Below are 15,723 nucleotides of genomic sequence, written 5' to 3' on the forward strand. Positions count from 1 at the left end.
GGATTTCCTTTCGGCACATTACAGCATATGTCATTCATCAACGCATTCATACTGGTGAAAAACCCTACAAATGCAGGTTTTGCGGTAAATCCTTCGCTCAGCTGTCTAAACTAAATTCACACAGAAATGTACATAAGCAGCATGTCACTTTTCCCTGTCCGTGCTGTAGCCAAAAGTTCTTGCATAGAGAAGATTTGATATGTCATTTTAAAGTTCACCTGCAAGAATCAAAAGTTAAAAATCAACCTGAGAAGGACAATAAGAGCAAAAGAGATATATCATCAGATGTGTATTCAAAGACCCGAGACAATTTTAGGTGCCTTATTTGCAAGTTTTGTAAGAAAAACTTCGTAAACCAAGACAAATTGCAGAGTCACATGCGCATTCATGAAGTAGAGAAGCCCATGACTTGTAAAGACTGTGGGAAGAAGTTTTGGAAACCTTCAAGCCTCGCTGTTCATGAAAAAATCCACTGGCCTGTTAAACCATATGCTTGCTCTGTTTGTGGAAAAGGCTTTGACCAGCTGAAGGCACTAAAAATGCATTCTCAGGGCCACACAGGTGAGACACCTTTCTCCTGTTGTCACTGTGGTCATGCTTTCAGTGCCCTGTCTGCACTTAGGACGCATCAAGCATCCAAAATGTGTATTGCAAGGAGAAATGCTGAGGAAAACTCTGACATTGCAGGCTTCATTGTAAGTCAAGGAGTTGTTGGTCAGGTCAACACACCAGTTTTCTTCAAGTGTCAAATATGCAAACAGCTCTTAAAGAAATGGTGCCAGTACACTCTTCATCTTCAGACTCACACCAGCTCTTCCCCATACCTTTGTTTCTCTTGTGGACAGTGTTATGAGAAGGATTCGGAGATAACTGTTCATTGTGAGGTGTGCTGCCAGTCAAGTGGAGAGGAGAAGACTTGTGGTGCATCACTCTCAGATATCATGCAAGGTGTCACCCAAACTTGCCCTGAACCACATAGTATTTCAGGGAACAGTTTACAGTGTAGCTCATCTCAGAGTTTACCAAGTACAGAATTTCAGCGGATTTCCCAAACACTGACCAGCCCACAGACTAGCGTAGAACCATTTACTAAACTCCATCACTCTACAGAATTTGAATCTACACAAACAAGAGCCTCAGACATTTCATACCATCTTGAAAATAATTCTAACCAGTCACCCATCAATCTCCCCATTGCCAAGTCACCCACTCCTTCTGAAACCAGCTGCACTTCCTTTGATAGTTCTCTAGAATGCATTGAAATCTCTCCAAGTATTTGGAAGTTTCAGTGTTCACGCTGTGGTCAGCGATTTAAGCGTTACCAGTTTTTGTGTGCTCATATGCAGACACATGCTCCTGGTTTCAGATATACTTGTGCACATTGTGGACAGTTCTTTGAAAGGTGGAATAAACTATGGTTGCATCAACGATGCCATCGTCTTAAAGGCCGTTGTTACTCATGTACACAGTGCAATCTGCAGTTTAATTTCTTAAGCTCCTACAAAGAGCATATGTTTGAACATGCAGGGCAGAGACCATATGCTTGTCCTCTCTGTCCAAAAACCTTCATCCAGGAGGACAGCTTACATGCTCACCAATGTGAGTCTCATAAACTTTGTAGAAGTCTCAAATGTGATGTCTGTTCTAAGACTTTCAGTAGTATTAGAAACTTAATCAAGCACAGTCTTCTGCACAATGGTGCTACCTCTCATGTTTGTCTCCTTTGCAATCTCTCATTCACAAATACAAGAGCCTTACAAGAACACTTGAAAACCCACACCAGTTTTCAAGGACCGACACTCCCTGATATTCCATCAAAGCCACTCAGTTTTCCCCACAAATGCAAGAGATGTAAAGCTAGCTTTTCAACAGGGGACTTGCTTTATGCTCATCAGATATGCCATTCCAGATACACAAAGACTGAAGTCCGTCCAGCAGTTGAATCTACCTCACAATTGTCAGATTCTTCTCATAATGAATCTATCACACCATTTACTTGCACCAATCACATATCGAACCTCAAACTTGATGGCATACCCGATGATAAGAGCCTTTATGCTTATTCCCATCCTGATAGGCTATATGTGACCCCTCAGCAATCTAGAGGACGAATTTCAGTCATTAATTTGGACTCTGATGAACACGAGGTCTCAGTCATTCACAATACCAGTCCTGAAATTCCAAATTCAAACCCATCAGCCAACAGTGAAGGATCTGGGCAAGATTGTCCTCCATCCAAAGAAGAAATTCCAGTGATTAATTTGGATTCTGATGAACACGAGGTCTCAGAATCTCACAATACCAGTCCTGAAATTCCAAATTCAAACCCATCAGCCAACAGTGAAGTATCTAGGCAGGATTGCCCTGTAGCCACTACTCAATCAGACAGCACACATCTACCTCAGACCATATCTGGCCAATACACTACTAACTTAAAGTCAAGAGAAAGCATTAAAGGGATAGCAAATGATAATATCCAGGATGAAAGTAATTACAGCTGCAATTATCAGAGAAAGAATATGATTCTGGAGACAAGTGTTGACATGGAGCTAGAAACTTCTCTTACTGAAGAGGAGTCAGAGGAGAGATTTGAATGTGTAGATTGTACTGAAAAACTGACCAGTGTTTTGGGTCTTTATGAGCATTACATACTACATGCAATGGGGGATACATATGTACATTGATCATTATTATAGTTTTTTTTTTATCATCCATTAATGTTGAAAGGTAAATTATGTTTTCTGTACATGCCTGCTTTAAAAATCATGATGTTGTTGTAGGAGCTCACTGAAATGTTTGAAACTATTATGTTTCACAATTCTGTTGTTGTGTACCTTTTGCATGCTTAAAGCAGATATTGGCTAAAAGTGTCGTTTTGGGCAAAAACCATTGGTGATAGAGTAGCATTACCACAGTTTTTCCTTCTGACATGCTCTTTGAACACTCAGGCTCATTTGTTTTAAAATGTTTTAACCAATGTTTTAATACCTTCTATCCACTCCTAGATAACAACTTGCCTTATCTCAGTCATCTCTGTGCTGCCCATTATTGTCTAGATATCTCCACACGTGCCTTCAGTGAGAGGTTTGGTAGCATCTGAGATTTAATCTTTGATGATGCATATAAATATCAGGTTCATATACTGTATATAAATCAGGCCCTATAAGAATCTGTAAATAGCTGTACAAAAACCTGCATAACCCCACAACCTGCCAGTCCTCCAGTGTTACATCTGATGTTATTTTCAACACATTCCAACTTGGTTGTTTTGTAATATTGAAAGTTGGTTAAATATATAACCTTGGATTACCTTGACCATACATCTATGAATGTCTGGATGGGACAAAAATATACATATTGTGAAAAGAAATAGAATAGAATTTTGTGAGATGCTATGATACTATACTGTATTCAAGTTTTTGTTTTGTTTGTTTTTTCAAATAAAAAAGTATCATCTGTCATTCATCCTTTACGTTTTCACTAAAACAATAATTTTGAAGAACCAATATATCAGTGAATTATATGGTATAGTATTGATGAGCAAAATAAGGAACCGTAAGGCACTTGATTAGACTTCATGTTTTAATGGCAATAGAAAAAAGAAATTATTTAAGATGCTTTGCACAGGTTCAACAAGTATTTGATAAATTGTGCACAGGTCTAGAGGGGAATTTTTTTTTGTTTTTTAGCAAGCCATGTGTGAATTTTTGTGGTACCACAAAACATTGCAGAAATACCTAGTAATGAATGTCTCAGCAATGGGGTCTGCATCTAAAATTGCTCAAAAACATCAGATGTGGCAACTTATTGGAATTTTACTCTCTGTTTTTCCCCCTCTCACATGTCATGGCTTATACAACAATCACAATCAGTAATAGAACATTTTTTGAATTTATTTCTTCTTTTCATCCTCTTTTTTCCCCTCTTGTTTGTTACCACTCTGAGAGGCCAGGGAACCCATGGCATTGCGAATGGCCTCATTGTTGGGGTCAACGCCAGGCAGATTCTCTAGAACACTTTGGAGGAATTCTGGGTCCTGCATTACATCATAGTCATCCTCTTCCTGTAGAGACAGTTAATAAAAGTGCAAGAGAAAAGTTATGTTAGCAGGGAGAATAAAGGAACAAATATTGTTTAGCTAGAGAAAAGGAAGATGTAAGAATACCTATAATGAACAAAAGCTCTTTTTGAGACGTTAAAATTAACATTAAATGGACGCAGCAATTTTTTCCTCATTAAAAAGTAACTCCTAAAGACATACATTTTTTGCAATGTATATAGGAAACCATAACCACTCACATTAAAATGAAGACTTGCTTAATTTCAGTAACTGTCAGTTTTTGTTGTTTTTGATCAACAATCGACCAAAGAACAGTAAGTATATTAAAAGAGACATTATTCAAATGACAAATGGATTGCGTGGTTCTCGTCTTTATACACGTATTACAAAGAATGAGTCAAATCAAACTTTTACTCTCAACACCCAATGAAAGGATGCTGATCTTCTTAGCCAATATACTACTCAATCACTGGTGAGTGAAATCTGAACATTTACCTGCCAGTGGCTAATCACAGACATCTCATAGCGTAAGATTTGGTCTAATTTGTGAGTAATTTACTCGTACTATAGAGAGTTGCACATTTAGGAAAAGATTGATCTTAAGAATCGATATAGAGATTGCTCAAATGAAGATCACCATGCATCGAGAGAGAAAAATGTAACTAGGACTGGGTAAATATAAGTTTGTTTAATGCTCCAATGACAAGCAGTAGTCCATGCTGCACGCATGCTTCTAAAGCGAAGCTGAAGGAATACGGAGGTATTGGGGTACAGTGGCATTAGCTACATCAGTAAATGAGCTGCAATCATTTGTATGACTGAAGCACTGGACAAACTACATACATTTAATTTTATGCTTTTGTAGTTTGATTTTTGGTTAAGATGTGGAAGGACGAGTTTAATTTTTAAGTTACTACATACAGTACTACAAGTAATATATTGATACTGTAATAATAACAACATTGTCTTTTAGGCTTATTTACCTTAGATTTTGCAGTGTCCATTGGAGCTCCTGTGTCCATTGATTCTCCTAATTCTGATACAAGAGGGGAGAAGTCAATACAATACATTTTTAAGTCCATTTTTAACAAGTATTTCTAGTCATTTTACATTTCCAATGTGCATACAGCACAGATTATGTTCTAAGATATGCACCTTCCAAGAGGAATAAACAAGGCATGACCATTCTGATCTGTGGATGTGAAGGTACAAGAAAGGTACAAACCTCCACCTGCCAGGGACATCTGCATGGCATAAGCTATCTGCTCCTCCTCTGTCATGCTACTGAAGTCTGGCAATGCTGCCACAACACTGTCAGGCTGAGGGGCAGACATCTTCAAAAGTGCTTCCTCTGATTCTGAGGGAGACAACAAGTCACACGTTGAAAATTAAGACGGTCTGCAATGAGAATCAACTTGAAGGGAAAGAACCAAACACTGAATATCAAGTTAAACTCTGAACATGTTTGTTTCAAACAAAGCAAACACTAATTACTTGCAAATGAATAGGGTGCACAAATAAATCAATAACTCATTCGGGCTAAACAAAGCAACTGTCAGGGTTTAATAACTAAATAAAAAGGGTTAAAACCCATTGTAATTTTCATAGAAATTTTGTTATTAAATCACCACTTGTCTTCCTCTGATCTAGGGTCATCCAAAACTACTTGCAGTACACAATTCCTCTAACCCTGAAGCAATCTAGGGTTAAATGCCTTGTTTTAGGGCACAATGTTAATAGGTAATGTTTGCAATATACAGGGCTCGACCCAGCAACATTCAGGATACTACCCCTGAGCCACTATGCCACACCATCTCGTTAGAAGTATAAAACAACACAGATAACAAAAATGAATAAATAACTTGTTTTTGGAGATTTGTTTAGAGAAATGCAGAACATGATGCCTAGATCTGCATCCTCACCATCAGCAGCAGAGGAAGGAATGCCGGCCTCGGCCGCTGATTGTGCGGCTACCCTGCGGGCTTCCTCTTCCTGTCTCTGCCTTTGCTCCTCCATGGATACCCGCAAAGCCTGTGATAGTGGGTTAGTGAGAGAAAGAGAGATGGTTAAGAATCATTGAAATGAATATCAGCCCTTTCCATGTCAATATTATATAAATGGTTGCCAGTTGTTTCAGTTATAAGTTGCATTCATGTTTAAATGGGTGTAATATACTTTAAATAAAGAGTTCACTAGCCAAGCATTATCTTACGGATGGGATTCTTTCTTCAGTGTAGTTATACCAGAGGTTAAATTGTATCTTACCAGGGCCAGCTCTGGGTCAGCACTGGGGTCCACTCCAAACTCAAAGTCACTCGCACCCAAGCCCAACATGGTACCACCCTCACCAGCCAGGACAGGAGAAGAGAGCAGGGCATCAGCAAGGCTGGGCCCAGGGGGCACCGTGACCAGGTGAGAACCTGTGCCCTCCTTTCCATTCAGTGTGTTAACAAATGCAGTCAGTTTCTCTGTGTTCACCTCCTGAACAGATTGATTCAAGGATGCAAAATAAAAAAACTGAAAATCAGGAAGACTTTAAAGTGATCAAAAGGGGATGATGTGCAATTATCATAATAATAATAAAAAATATATATATATATATATATATAGGAATGCAAAGGGAGGAATGTCTGTTACCTCTTCTCCAAAACTGATCACATCTACATTTACTTTTTCTTTTTTCAATCGCTTTGCCAACTTCACCAGCTGTGGAAAATATTTGGGGGGAAATATTTGCAACCAACACTGAAATATGCAACACTGAAAATTTAAAAGGATTTGACCTTCATGAGAGTAAACCTACATCTTTTTCATTGTCCTCCACTGGGCTGCCCACAAAAGCAACAATCCTCATCTTGTGGTTCTTGCCTTGTCTGTGCTTCAAAGCCAGCTAGTTTCAAACATAGATAAATGCAAATGTCAGCCGATTAAATCAGTATTGTAATTTTTTGGAAACACTTTTCAATAAATTTCCATTTGTAAATATTTGTTTACATTAACTAACAATGAACAATACTTTAACAGCATTTATTAATCTAGGTAAATCTTAATTTCAACATATAGTAATACATTTTTAAAATCAAAGGTTGTGTTTGTTAACATTAGTTAATGCACTATGATCTAACATGAACTAACAATTAACAATTGTATTTTTATTAACTAAGATTAACAAAGATTAATAAATGCTGTAAAAAAATTCTAGCATCAATTCACCCTCATGCCATCCCAGATAGGTATGACTTTCTTCAGCAGAACATAAACAAAGATTTTTGGATGAATATTTCAGCTCTGCAGGTTCACACAATGCAAGTGAATGGTGGTCAAAAATGTGAAGCTCCAAAAAGCACATACAGTAAGCAGGCCAGCTGACAGTCTTGCCTGGGCCCGGGACAAGATAATCTTAGATGGGCCCCCCCCATGCCCAGATCTCTCCTTTTCCCTTGCTCTTCCTCTCCTGTTCCCCTCCTCCGCTCTTCCTCTCCTGTTCCTCTCCTCTGCTCTTCCTCTCCTGTTCCCCTCCTCTGCTCTTCCTCTCCTGTTCTCCTCCTCTGCCCTTCCTCTCCTGTTCCCCTCCACTGCTCTTCCTCTCCTGTTCCCCTCCTCTGCTCTTCCTCTCCTGTTCCTCTCCTCTGCTCTTCCTCTCCTGTTCCCCTCCTCTGCTCTTCCTCTCCTGTTCCCTTCCTCTCCTCTTCCTCTCTTGTTCTTCTCCCCTCCTCTGCTCTTCCTCTCCTTTTCCCCTCCTCTGCTCTTCCTCTCCTGTTCCCCTCCTCTGCTCTTCCTCTCTTGTTCTTCTCCCCTCCTCTGCTCTTCCTCTCCTGTTCTCCTCCTCTGCTCTTCCTCTCCTGTTCCCCTCCTCTGCTCTTCCTCTCCTGTTCTTCTCCCCTCCTCTGCTCTTCCTCTCCTGTTCCCCTCCTCTGCTCTTAATCTCCTGTTCCCCTCCTCTGCTCTTCCTCTCTTGTTCTTCTCCCCTCCTCTGCTCTTCCTCTCCTGTTCTCCTCCTCTGCTCTTCCTCTCCTGTTCCCCTCCTCTGCTCTTCCTCTCTTGTTCTTCTCCCCTCCTCTGCTCTTCCTCTCCTGTTCCCCTCCTCTGCTCTTCCTCTCCTGTTCCCCTCCTCTGCTATTCCTCTCCTGTTCCTCTCCCCTCCTCTGTTCTTCCTCTCTGACGGAGCTACCAAACTCAACTGTTTCTGTCAAAGATAACGCATCACTCTCTCTGTCACCTGACTGCAGCTGGATCTCTCTCCTCTCTGTCTCATCCTCTCTGACGGAGCTACCAAACTCAACCGTTTCTGTCAAAGATAACGTGTTGTGTCAGGCTCTTATACTAGAGATGCACCAATTACAATTTTCTAGGCCAATTCTGATTTTAGCCGATTCCGTTGTTCTAACCACTTTACAGCAGACTTCCATTTTTTTTTTTTTTATAAAACACCATATACTTTTACCCAAACTGAATAATAAAAACACGTTTAAATGGGTACATTTTCTATAAATGTTTTCATTTTTTTCTGACATAGCCTACTGCAGTTCTTGTTAAAACATACTAGACATGCAAAATCTGTGCATTTTGGGCACTTTTTGTGTGAAATCATATTTATTTTTTGTCCATCAAAAGTGTGCTTTCACTTTTAATTAAGCATGAGCAGCGCAGCAAAAATAGACTCGGATCTGGCCCATTATCTGTTCACCGATGCCAACAGTGACGCATTTCAGCCGGCTTTTTATTTCTCATCTCCATAAATATATCTAGTAGTAAAGCTAATGCAAGGGCTAGAAATCAATGAATTCTTTGCTAATACTTCCTCGTCATCATGGAGAGCGCAGTTCGCACCGCTTTCTCCTTTCCACAAGCGCGTGCTCTCCCGTGGCGTCTGTCGTTGCTATGCAACAATGAACTTGCGCGCCTGTAAAACGAGCGCGCCGCGTCGCTATTATGAGCTAATATCCAAAATATTTCCATATGTGTCTCTTTCCTCCTTTCTTATCAACAAGTGGATTTACAGCCACCACATCAGCAGCACCGCCGGTCGCAATGTCTCAGCACTTTTATGAAGAGGACGCAACTGCACGCGCTTCGGGCATGCACGCGCATCAAGTACCGGGTTTGAGAAAACCTGGTACCGTGGCGTGACGTTTAAAACAAAATTAGTACCGACTTGGTACCGGGTCTTTGACAACACTCATAAACGTTGGCTGCGCTGTTTCTTACCTTGCTCTACGTTGACTTTACTAACGTTAGTTCCAGCTTCTCCGTCACCACCTTTTTTAAAATATTTGTTTAGGACATCTCGAAGGCCTCTATTTTCTTCTTCCCTTCTTCTCTTTTCTTTTCTTTTCTGAGCACCAGACTTGTGCTGACCGGACATTTTGATCGTAACGTTAGCCTACTGAACTTCAAATCAAATGACAACATCAAATTTTGATCAGTGGCCAAACCAGTTTTGTTTTGGGGGTGGGCGGGGGTTCTTGACCACTATTTCAAGGACAATTAGGAAGAAAACAAATAAAAAGCTTTCATGTAACTTAAATATTAGATATTTTTTCCACAAATATGCCTATTTTATTTATTTTTTAACAATTATTCCATAATTTAATGAGGGCCCAGTTCTGGGCCCCCCCCCCTACCCTGGGCCCGGGACAACAGACCCGTTTGTCCCCCCCTGTCGGCGGGCCTGCAGTAAGCATAGAAGAAATCCATAAACCTCCAGTGAAGTAATGTCTTCTGAAGTGAAACACTAGGAGTGTGTAAGAAATAATCAATAAAAAAAAATAAAAATAAAAAAGTCACTAAAAATGTTCACTTCTGGCCAGCTGTGGTACGCACATTCACGTGACATAGGCGCGTTGGCATGTCGATATTGTCGGATCCCTCGTTTGGTCTCAAATTAGCAGGGGAAAATTGTTCACTGCACACCCTCAATATTTTAAGTGCCTCAATGGGTGTATTGAGTCAGCAAGCAGTTATAGCTTCAGTCGCTCAGGATCATAAACTACGTTTCCATCCAAGGATTTTTTGCGGGAAAAAATTTGTGCATCAAAATAAAGCTGATAAAAACGCACATCATCGCTAAAATGCCACATAATATTTTTCCATTTATCTCAAGCGCATAAACTATGTTGATACATCAAATGTTGCGAAAAAATGGTTTGGAAACACTTTTTGACGATAAAATTATCATTAACGCAAAAATGTAGTGTCACATGACAGAGTCTGCCCCAATCGTTAGCCTGTGTTAATTATGACGACAGTATTGAAAGCCCATCTATTGCACGTGATTATCGATTGATCTTTACAGCATATAGATCCGATGCTGCAAACGTGACACTTCCAGGAGTGCCAATACAAATATCTCGTGCACATTGAACAAATGAATGGCCACTGTTTGCGATTAATTTAATCGCTGTATCCATCCGTTTATTTATTAAAGTTTCTTTTCCACACCATTCAAAATAATAGACGGCAGTCACGGAATTAGACCACAAAACATATCACATCATTATCATGCACAAAGATGTTTTAAATTAAGAATAAATATACAATACTAGGTGAAAAGATTCAGTGTTTTTTTTTTTGGAACACGTATAGCCCAATTCTATTAAATTATTGTTTACTTTTACTTTTGAAAAAATGCCGGAAAAATCCCCTGTATTAAATAAAATAAATTATCAAATGAAAAAAGCATTAAATAAAAATTATTACCAAATGATTTTTTACATTTTTTTTTTTTAGACCTATATATATAATGCCTTTTATTTCTCAAACTTAAATTAGCTTTACCCTGTTATGTAGATGAATAAAGTCAGCTGAATGACATTCTCAGAATGTTCTGCACAAGACTACAGAACTATTTGTCCAATGCTGAGATCATTTTCAGAAAACAAGCTTTTGAACATTTTAAAACATTTAAATATTTTAAATCTAACTCTGATCACATTTGCAGAGCTTCTTCAGAAAATATACATTTGCATTTTGAAGCTAAAATAAATTTGATTAATAATCAAGTTCAGTTGGTCGCTAAAGGTTGCTGGATAAATATGCGGGACATAAAGCAGTTGTGATGGTGATGCTTTTGATTAGATGATTGTTCAAAATATCAAATATCAGGAAAGTATCCAATGTAAACCCTGATATTACACCGCATCATTTTGTTTTCTTTAATAGCTGTGCACACACACCTCGACTGATGGTCCTTATACTGAGACAGAAAGTTTCTCCACTACTTGGTGCAGGTTGACAGCTTGAACAGGACCATGACTATCCGCTTTTGGGTCAGAACCGGTGCCAACCTGCAATATGCGCAACATCAGGACCAATATTGCAGTCTGTGGAGCGGAGGGGGCGGGTTGGAATATCGCGCACCCGGTCCCCAATCGACCTGATGAGGCGCGCGAGGGATAAAGGCGGCCGGTGACGATGGTTCGAGAGAGAGAGAGAGTTACGGGCATGTCCGTTGTGTGCGTGTTCATGTTTGTGCTTTTGGTTTAAGTTTGCATTAAATTATGATTTATGTTGACAAGCCGGTTCTCGCCTCCTCCTTGCCCATCTTTAACTGTGTTACACAGTCCTATCAGAAGGGCAACTGCTCCCATTTTATTGCAATTTCTCCTCTTCTGATTGCATTTATTTGTGAAATTTAAATGATAGTACACTGGCTAATTTTAATGAATTGTCTCAATAATCTCCCCATTTTACCCAAACTTAGGAGGAAAAAAAAATTAGGGACATCTGGGAGGCGAATTAGCAACAAACACACATTTCTGAATGGAAACGGCTTCAGGGCAGATTTATTTTGCGCTAAACCAAAACTTATGCGACAGTGTTTTTTTAGGCATGACATCACGCACACCATTTTTATCAATAAAAAAGGCCATTTGAATTGAAACGGGCAGAAGTTTTATTTCTCGCATTTTCACTTTATCGATAACAAAATAGCGTGAAAAGTGGATGGAAACTAGGCTACAGATAGGGAATCTGTGAAAGGTTCAACTTTTCCCTTTCGATAAAACCCGCCGACATAATCTAATGTTTTTCAGTAGGTTGAGCCATCCAGAATAAGCACCATTTCAAAAAAGAAACCCATATAAATACAAATCTATAGCAAAACCAATTCAGATTCTGTATAACAGTCCTCCTCCTATGTTGAAAACAACACTGCGTTGCCGTATTTCTCACCTCAACTTGCCAACGCACTAAAGTCATCCAAGAAGAGACTGCGTGACCTCAACCCTCATGAATTGCATAACACAAGGGAAGCGAACATTTTAAGTAAAAAAGTATCTATTTCTTACAAACACCTTGTGTTTAGTTTGAGAAGACATTAATTAATCTGAGTCGTCTGGATTACTTTTATGATGGCTATATGTGTTTTTGAAGTTTAAAAATGTTGGCACCCATTCACTTGCATTGTATGGATCTACAGATTTAAAATATTCTTCCAAACATCTTTGTTTGTGTTCTGCTTTAGAAAGAAATGTATATGCATCTGGGATGGCATGAGGGTGAGTAAATAATGAGAATTTAAATTTTTGGGTTAACTATCCCTTTAAAGAATGGAACCTTTTTGCTAAAGTGTTACCAATTTTTTCTTTAAATATCTATGATGAATTTACATACGTGTGCCACCCGTATGCCAGTGCAGAAGCAGATTTTGCCCAGGGGTTGAACTGCATGGAGCTTCGAGAGTATGCGCCCAGCGTCTGGCGTTAAAGTGGTGAGGACCTCACAATTGCTGCACAAAAGCAACAGATATGTGTTAATACACACATACAATAATGTTGCCCATCAAATCATACACATCTAAAAGGAAATGGAAACACGCATAGTACATACACACTTACTTAGCCATTGTGATTAGCCCCACATTGTTCTCTGGGTTACTACGAGTCTTTGAGTGACAGACAATGTTGACAGCATCCTGCTGTGCCTGTAATCTGGTGGGCAGAAAATCTCCATTTCTCATGTATTCACTGTTGTCCACACTGGAAGCAAAAGAGAGGAAAATCAGCATCTCATCAAAATCATCCGATTTGTACTAGATTGTTATAGAGAAGAATAAAAGGGTGTTAAACACCATTTATAATAACAAGATCAGCACATCGTGGTCCTATTATCATTTACATTATAGCCAAAATAACTAGAGTGGATTCAAGCAGTAGACAAGTGTAAAACAAAGTGAGCTGCCTGTCTAGACAGCATATTGAGGAATCAAAGGCGTTTAAACAAAAATGTCGTCCTAGTAGTGCAGTTTAGACAGCCACAGATTCAACAGTATTCCTTTAATGGCAGTTCTGGAAGACTAAATACTTTTATATCAGTTACAGTTCACGTATCAGTGTTAATGTTTATGATTCATGAATGTGTTTGTATATAAGTGATCTACCAACTATATAATGACTCAGGAAAATGTCATCCTAACCAGAGACCGGCTATTTGATTATCATACTTTTCTCTACTAACGGACAAACATGCGGCAAAATAGAAAACGTTGTATTGATAATCATTTAAAATATAAATACTTTACACAAAAAGGCGCAAATCTGTCTAAAGTAGCGCATTTGTTTCTTTCTTACCAGACCATAGTACTTTCCAGCACCATCTTGGAAATTCTCTAGTCCTTTTCCCAAAAGCAACGGCGTCGTTGATTGGTTCAAATATCGTCAGTGTCCTACATCTTTTTAACAGTAAAGCGGAATGGCGGACCGTACTGTTTCCGTTTCTCACGTCGACGCGACGTCAGCGCTGCGTCTCCACGCTTTGAAAACGACGTTGGGTGTGCCCAAATGGCATTTTTGCGCCCTTGAAGGGCACTTCGAGAAGGGGACGCCACTCAAAGGGTCGTTCCCAACAAAAGTAAAAAAAGCAATATTTTTTCACAAAGATCCATGTCAGAAGACTTTTAGTGACGGCTACAATCAAACTGTAATGTCATGCTCCCTTCAGAGTGCGTATCAAGAGCTCTGGCCATCGTAGTGAGTAGGGATGATAACTTTCGTTTGGCAGTCGCCCGTTGAATGTTTAGTTAAGGGCAAAATTAAAGGGATAGCTCACCCCAAAATGAAAATTCTGTCGTTAAAATTGCTGAAAGCGCTTTTATTCATGTAAATGCACAAAGAGAGATGTTAAGAATTTTAGGGACAGGTTAAGTCACCATTAAATTGTATTATATGGAGAGAGAGAGAAAAAAGTTTAATTGGTCACATAACTAACATACACAGTAGGCCTACGACATGTAGTGAAACTCTTGGTACGATTTTTCTCCCACAGTTTACGATACCATTATCCATCTATCTAGAGAGAGGGGTATAGAAAAAGATATATATATATATATATATCGATATATATATATATCGATATATATATGTATATATCGATATATCTATATATGTATATATCTATATATATATCGATCTATCTCTATCTCTATCTATATATACACACACACACACACACACACACAATGTAGATGTATAGATATATGTGTATAGATATACAGATATACATATAAGGAGTAGAAATCATTTTACAACAATAAAATACACAAAATAGGAGAAAGAAGAAATATACTGCATGTACAAAGCATGCATATGAACATGAAATCGTGCATTATAACAGATGTAGAGGTGGTAGCAGCAACAGTTTGACTGGCAATATGTACATTGTAAGGTAAATTGCAATTGTGCAGACTGCAGTAATGTTGACCTGCAACAAGGCCGATGTTATAGAGGTGATGTTGTAGATGTATAATAATGATAATATAATAACGCAGTGTGTAGCCTAATATTTCTTCAAGTGTGTGGTGTTGAACAGTGAACCTAGTCCTGGTGTTGTCCTTGGTTCAGGACACAGATGGCCTGGGGAAAGAAGCTCATTCTCTTTGGCTATCAGGGAGCGGAAGAGTTTCTTTCTGGTCTTTCATGATCTTCCTAGCTTTGGTCCAGCATTGTCTGCTGTAGACGGACTGCAGGTCAGGGAGTTTGATGTGGGTGATGCGCTCAGCTGATCGCACCACTCTTTGTAGAGACAGTCCATCTTGTTTTGTGCAGTCCAAACATGTCTGCCCACCCTTACTGCTTGTGGCTTATCAGTCAGGAAGTTGGAGATACAATGGAAGTGAATGGTGACTTGAGGCCGTCATTCTGCCTAACATCTGCCTTGTTCCACAGAAGTCAGTCATATGAGTTTGGAACAACATAAAGGTGAGTGAATTATAACCGAATTAAAATTTTCAGGGAACTATCCCTTTAAGTGCAGTGGTAAATCTTGAAAAAAGCAAACTCAAATAGAGCTGTTCATCCGTGATGTCAATTTGTAGGTGAACCCGGAAGGCTAATTTGCCATGGGTTCCCTCGGGAATTTACTGTTTGCCATATGACTGTGTTATTTATGTTGTAGAACAAAACGTCCAAGTATCTTAAAGTAATGTTTACCACAGACCTTATTTTACTCCTAAATCCAAAACTGCCATTATAAAAATCCATAGGAAAATCCCAAGGGAACCCATGGCTCAAAAATGTCAATTCTCTTCCAGGTTTTGGTACTAAATCTGAACAGTTCTATGCCATGCCGTTAACAAACATCAAGCGACCCACCGTCTGTTGTAAGAGAATTAAGACCAATTTAATTTATTTGCATACAGCACAATATGTTGGTGAAAATAACAGAGT

General features: G+C 39.2%; 1 protein-coding gene across 1 annotated transcript; it reads right to left on the reverse strand.

Annotated features, from left to right (window-relative positions):
- Positions 1-3,568: 3,568 nt before the first annotated feature.
- On the reverse strand, positions 3,569-13,772 carry LOC127620000 (26S proteasome non-ATPase regulatory subunit 4-like). The gene is made up of 10 exons (XM_052093049.1): positions 13,630-13,772; positions 12,898-13,038; positions 12,674-12,788; positions 6,864-6,950; positions 6,698-6,766; positions 6,326-6,541; positions 5,983-6,091; positions 5,286-5,417; positions 5,044-5,096; positions 3,569-4,063 (listed from the first exon to the last, which is right to left on the reverse strand). The coding sequence occupies exons 1-10, from the start codon at positions 13,653-13,655 to the stop codon at positions 3,893-3,895; spliced, it is 1,119 nt and encodes a 372-aa protein (XP_051949009.1). The 5' UTR covers positions 13,656-13,772; the 3' UTR covers positions 3,569-3,892.
- Between the last annotated feature and the right edge of the window lie 1,951 nt (positions 13,773-15,723).

This window comes from Xyrauchen texanus, chromosome 26 (genome assembly GCF_025860055.1).
Source record: "Xyrauchen texanus isolate HMW12.3.18 chromosome 26, RBS_HiC_50CHRs, whole genome shotgun sequence".
Classification (NCBI taxonomy): Eukaryota; Metazoa; Chordata; class Actinopteri; order Cypriniformes; family Catostomidae; genus Xyrauchen; species Xyrauchen texanus.

Bases quoted from the DNA above. Each gene is read 5' to 3' on its own strand.
- LOC127620000 (XM_052093049.1), bottom strand. From the start codon at position 13,655: ATGGTGCTGGAAAGTACTATGGTCTG. The intron at 5,418-5,982 runs GTGAGGATGCAG...TGTCTCCCTCAG, and splicing joins TCCTTCCTCTGCTGCTGATG to AATCAGAGGAAGCACTTTTG. The intron at 5,097-5,285 runs GTTTGTACCTTT...CTCTTGTATCAG, and splicing joins GATGTCCCTGGCAGGTGGAG to AATTAGGAGAATCAATGGAC.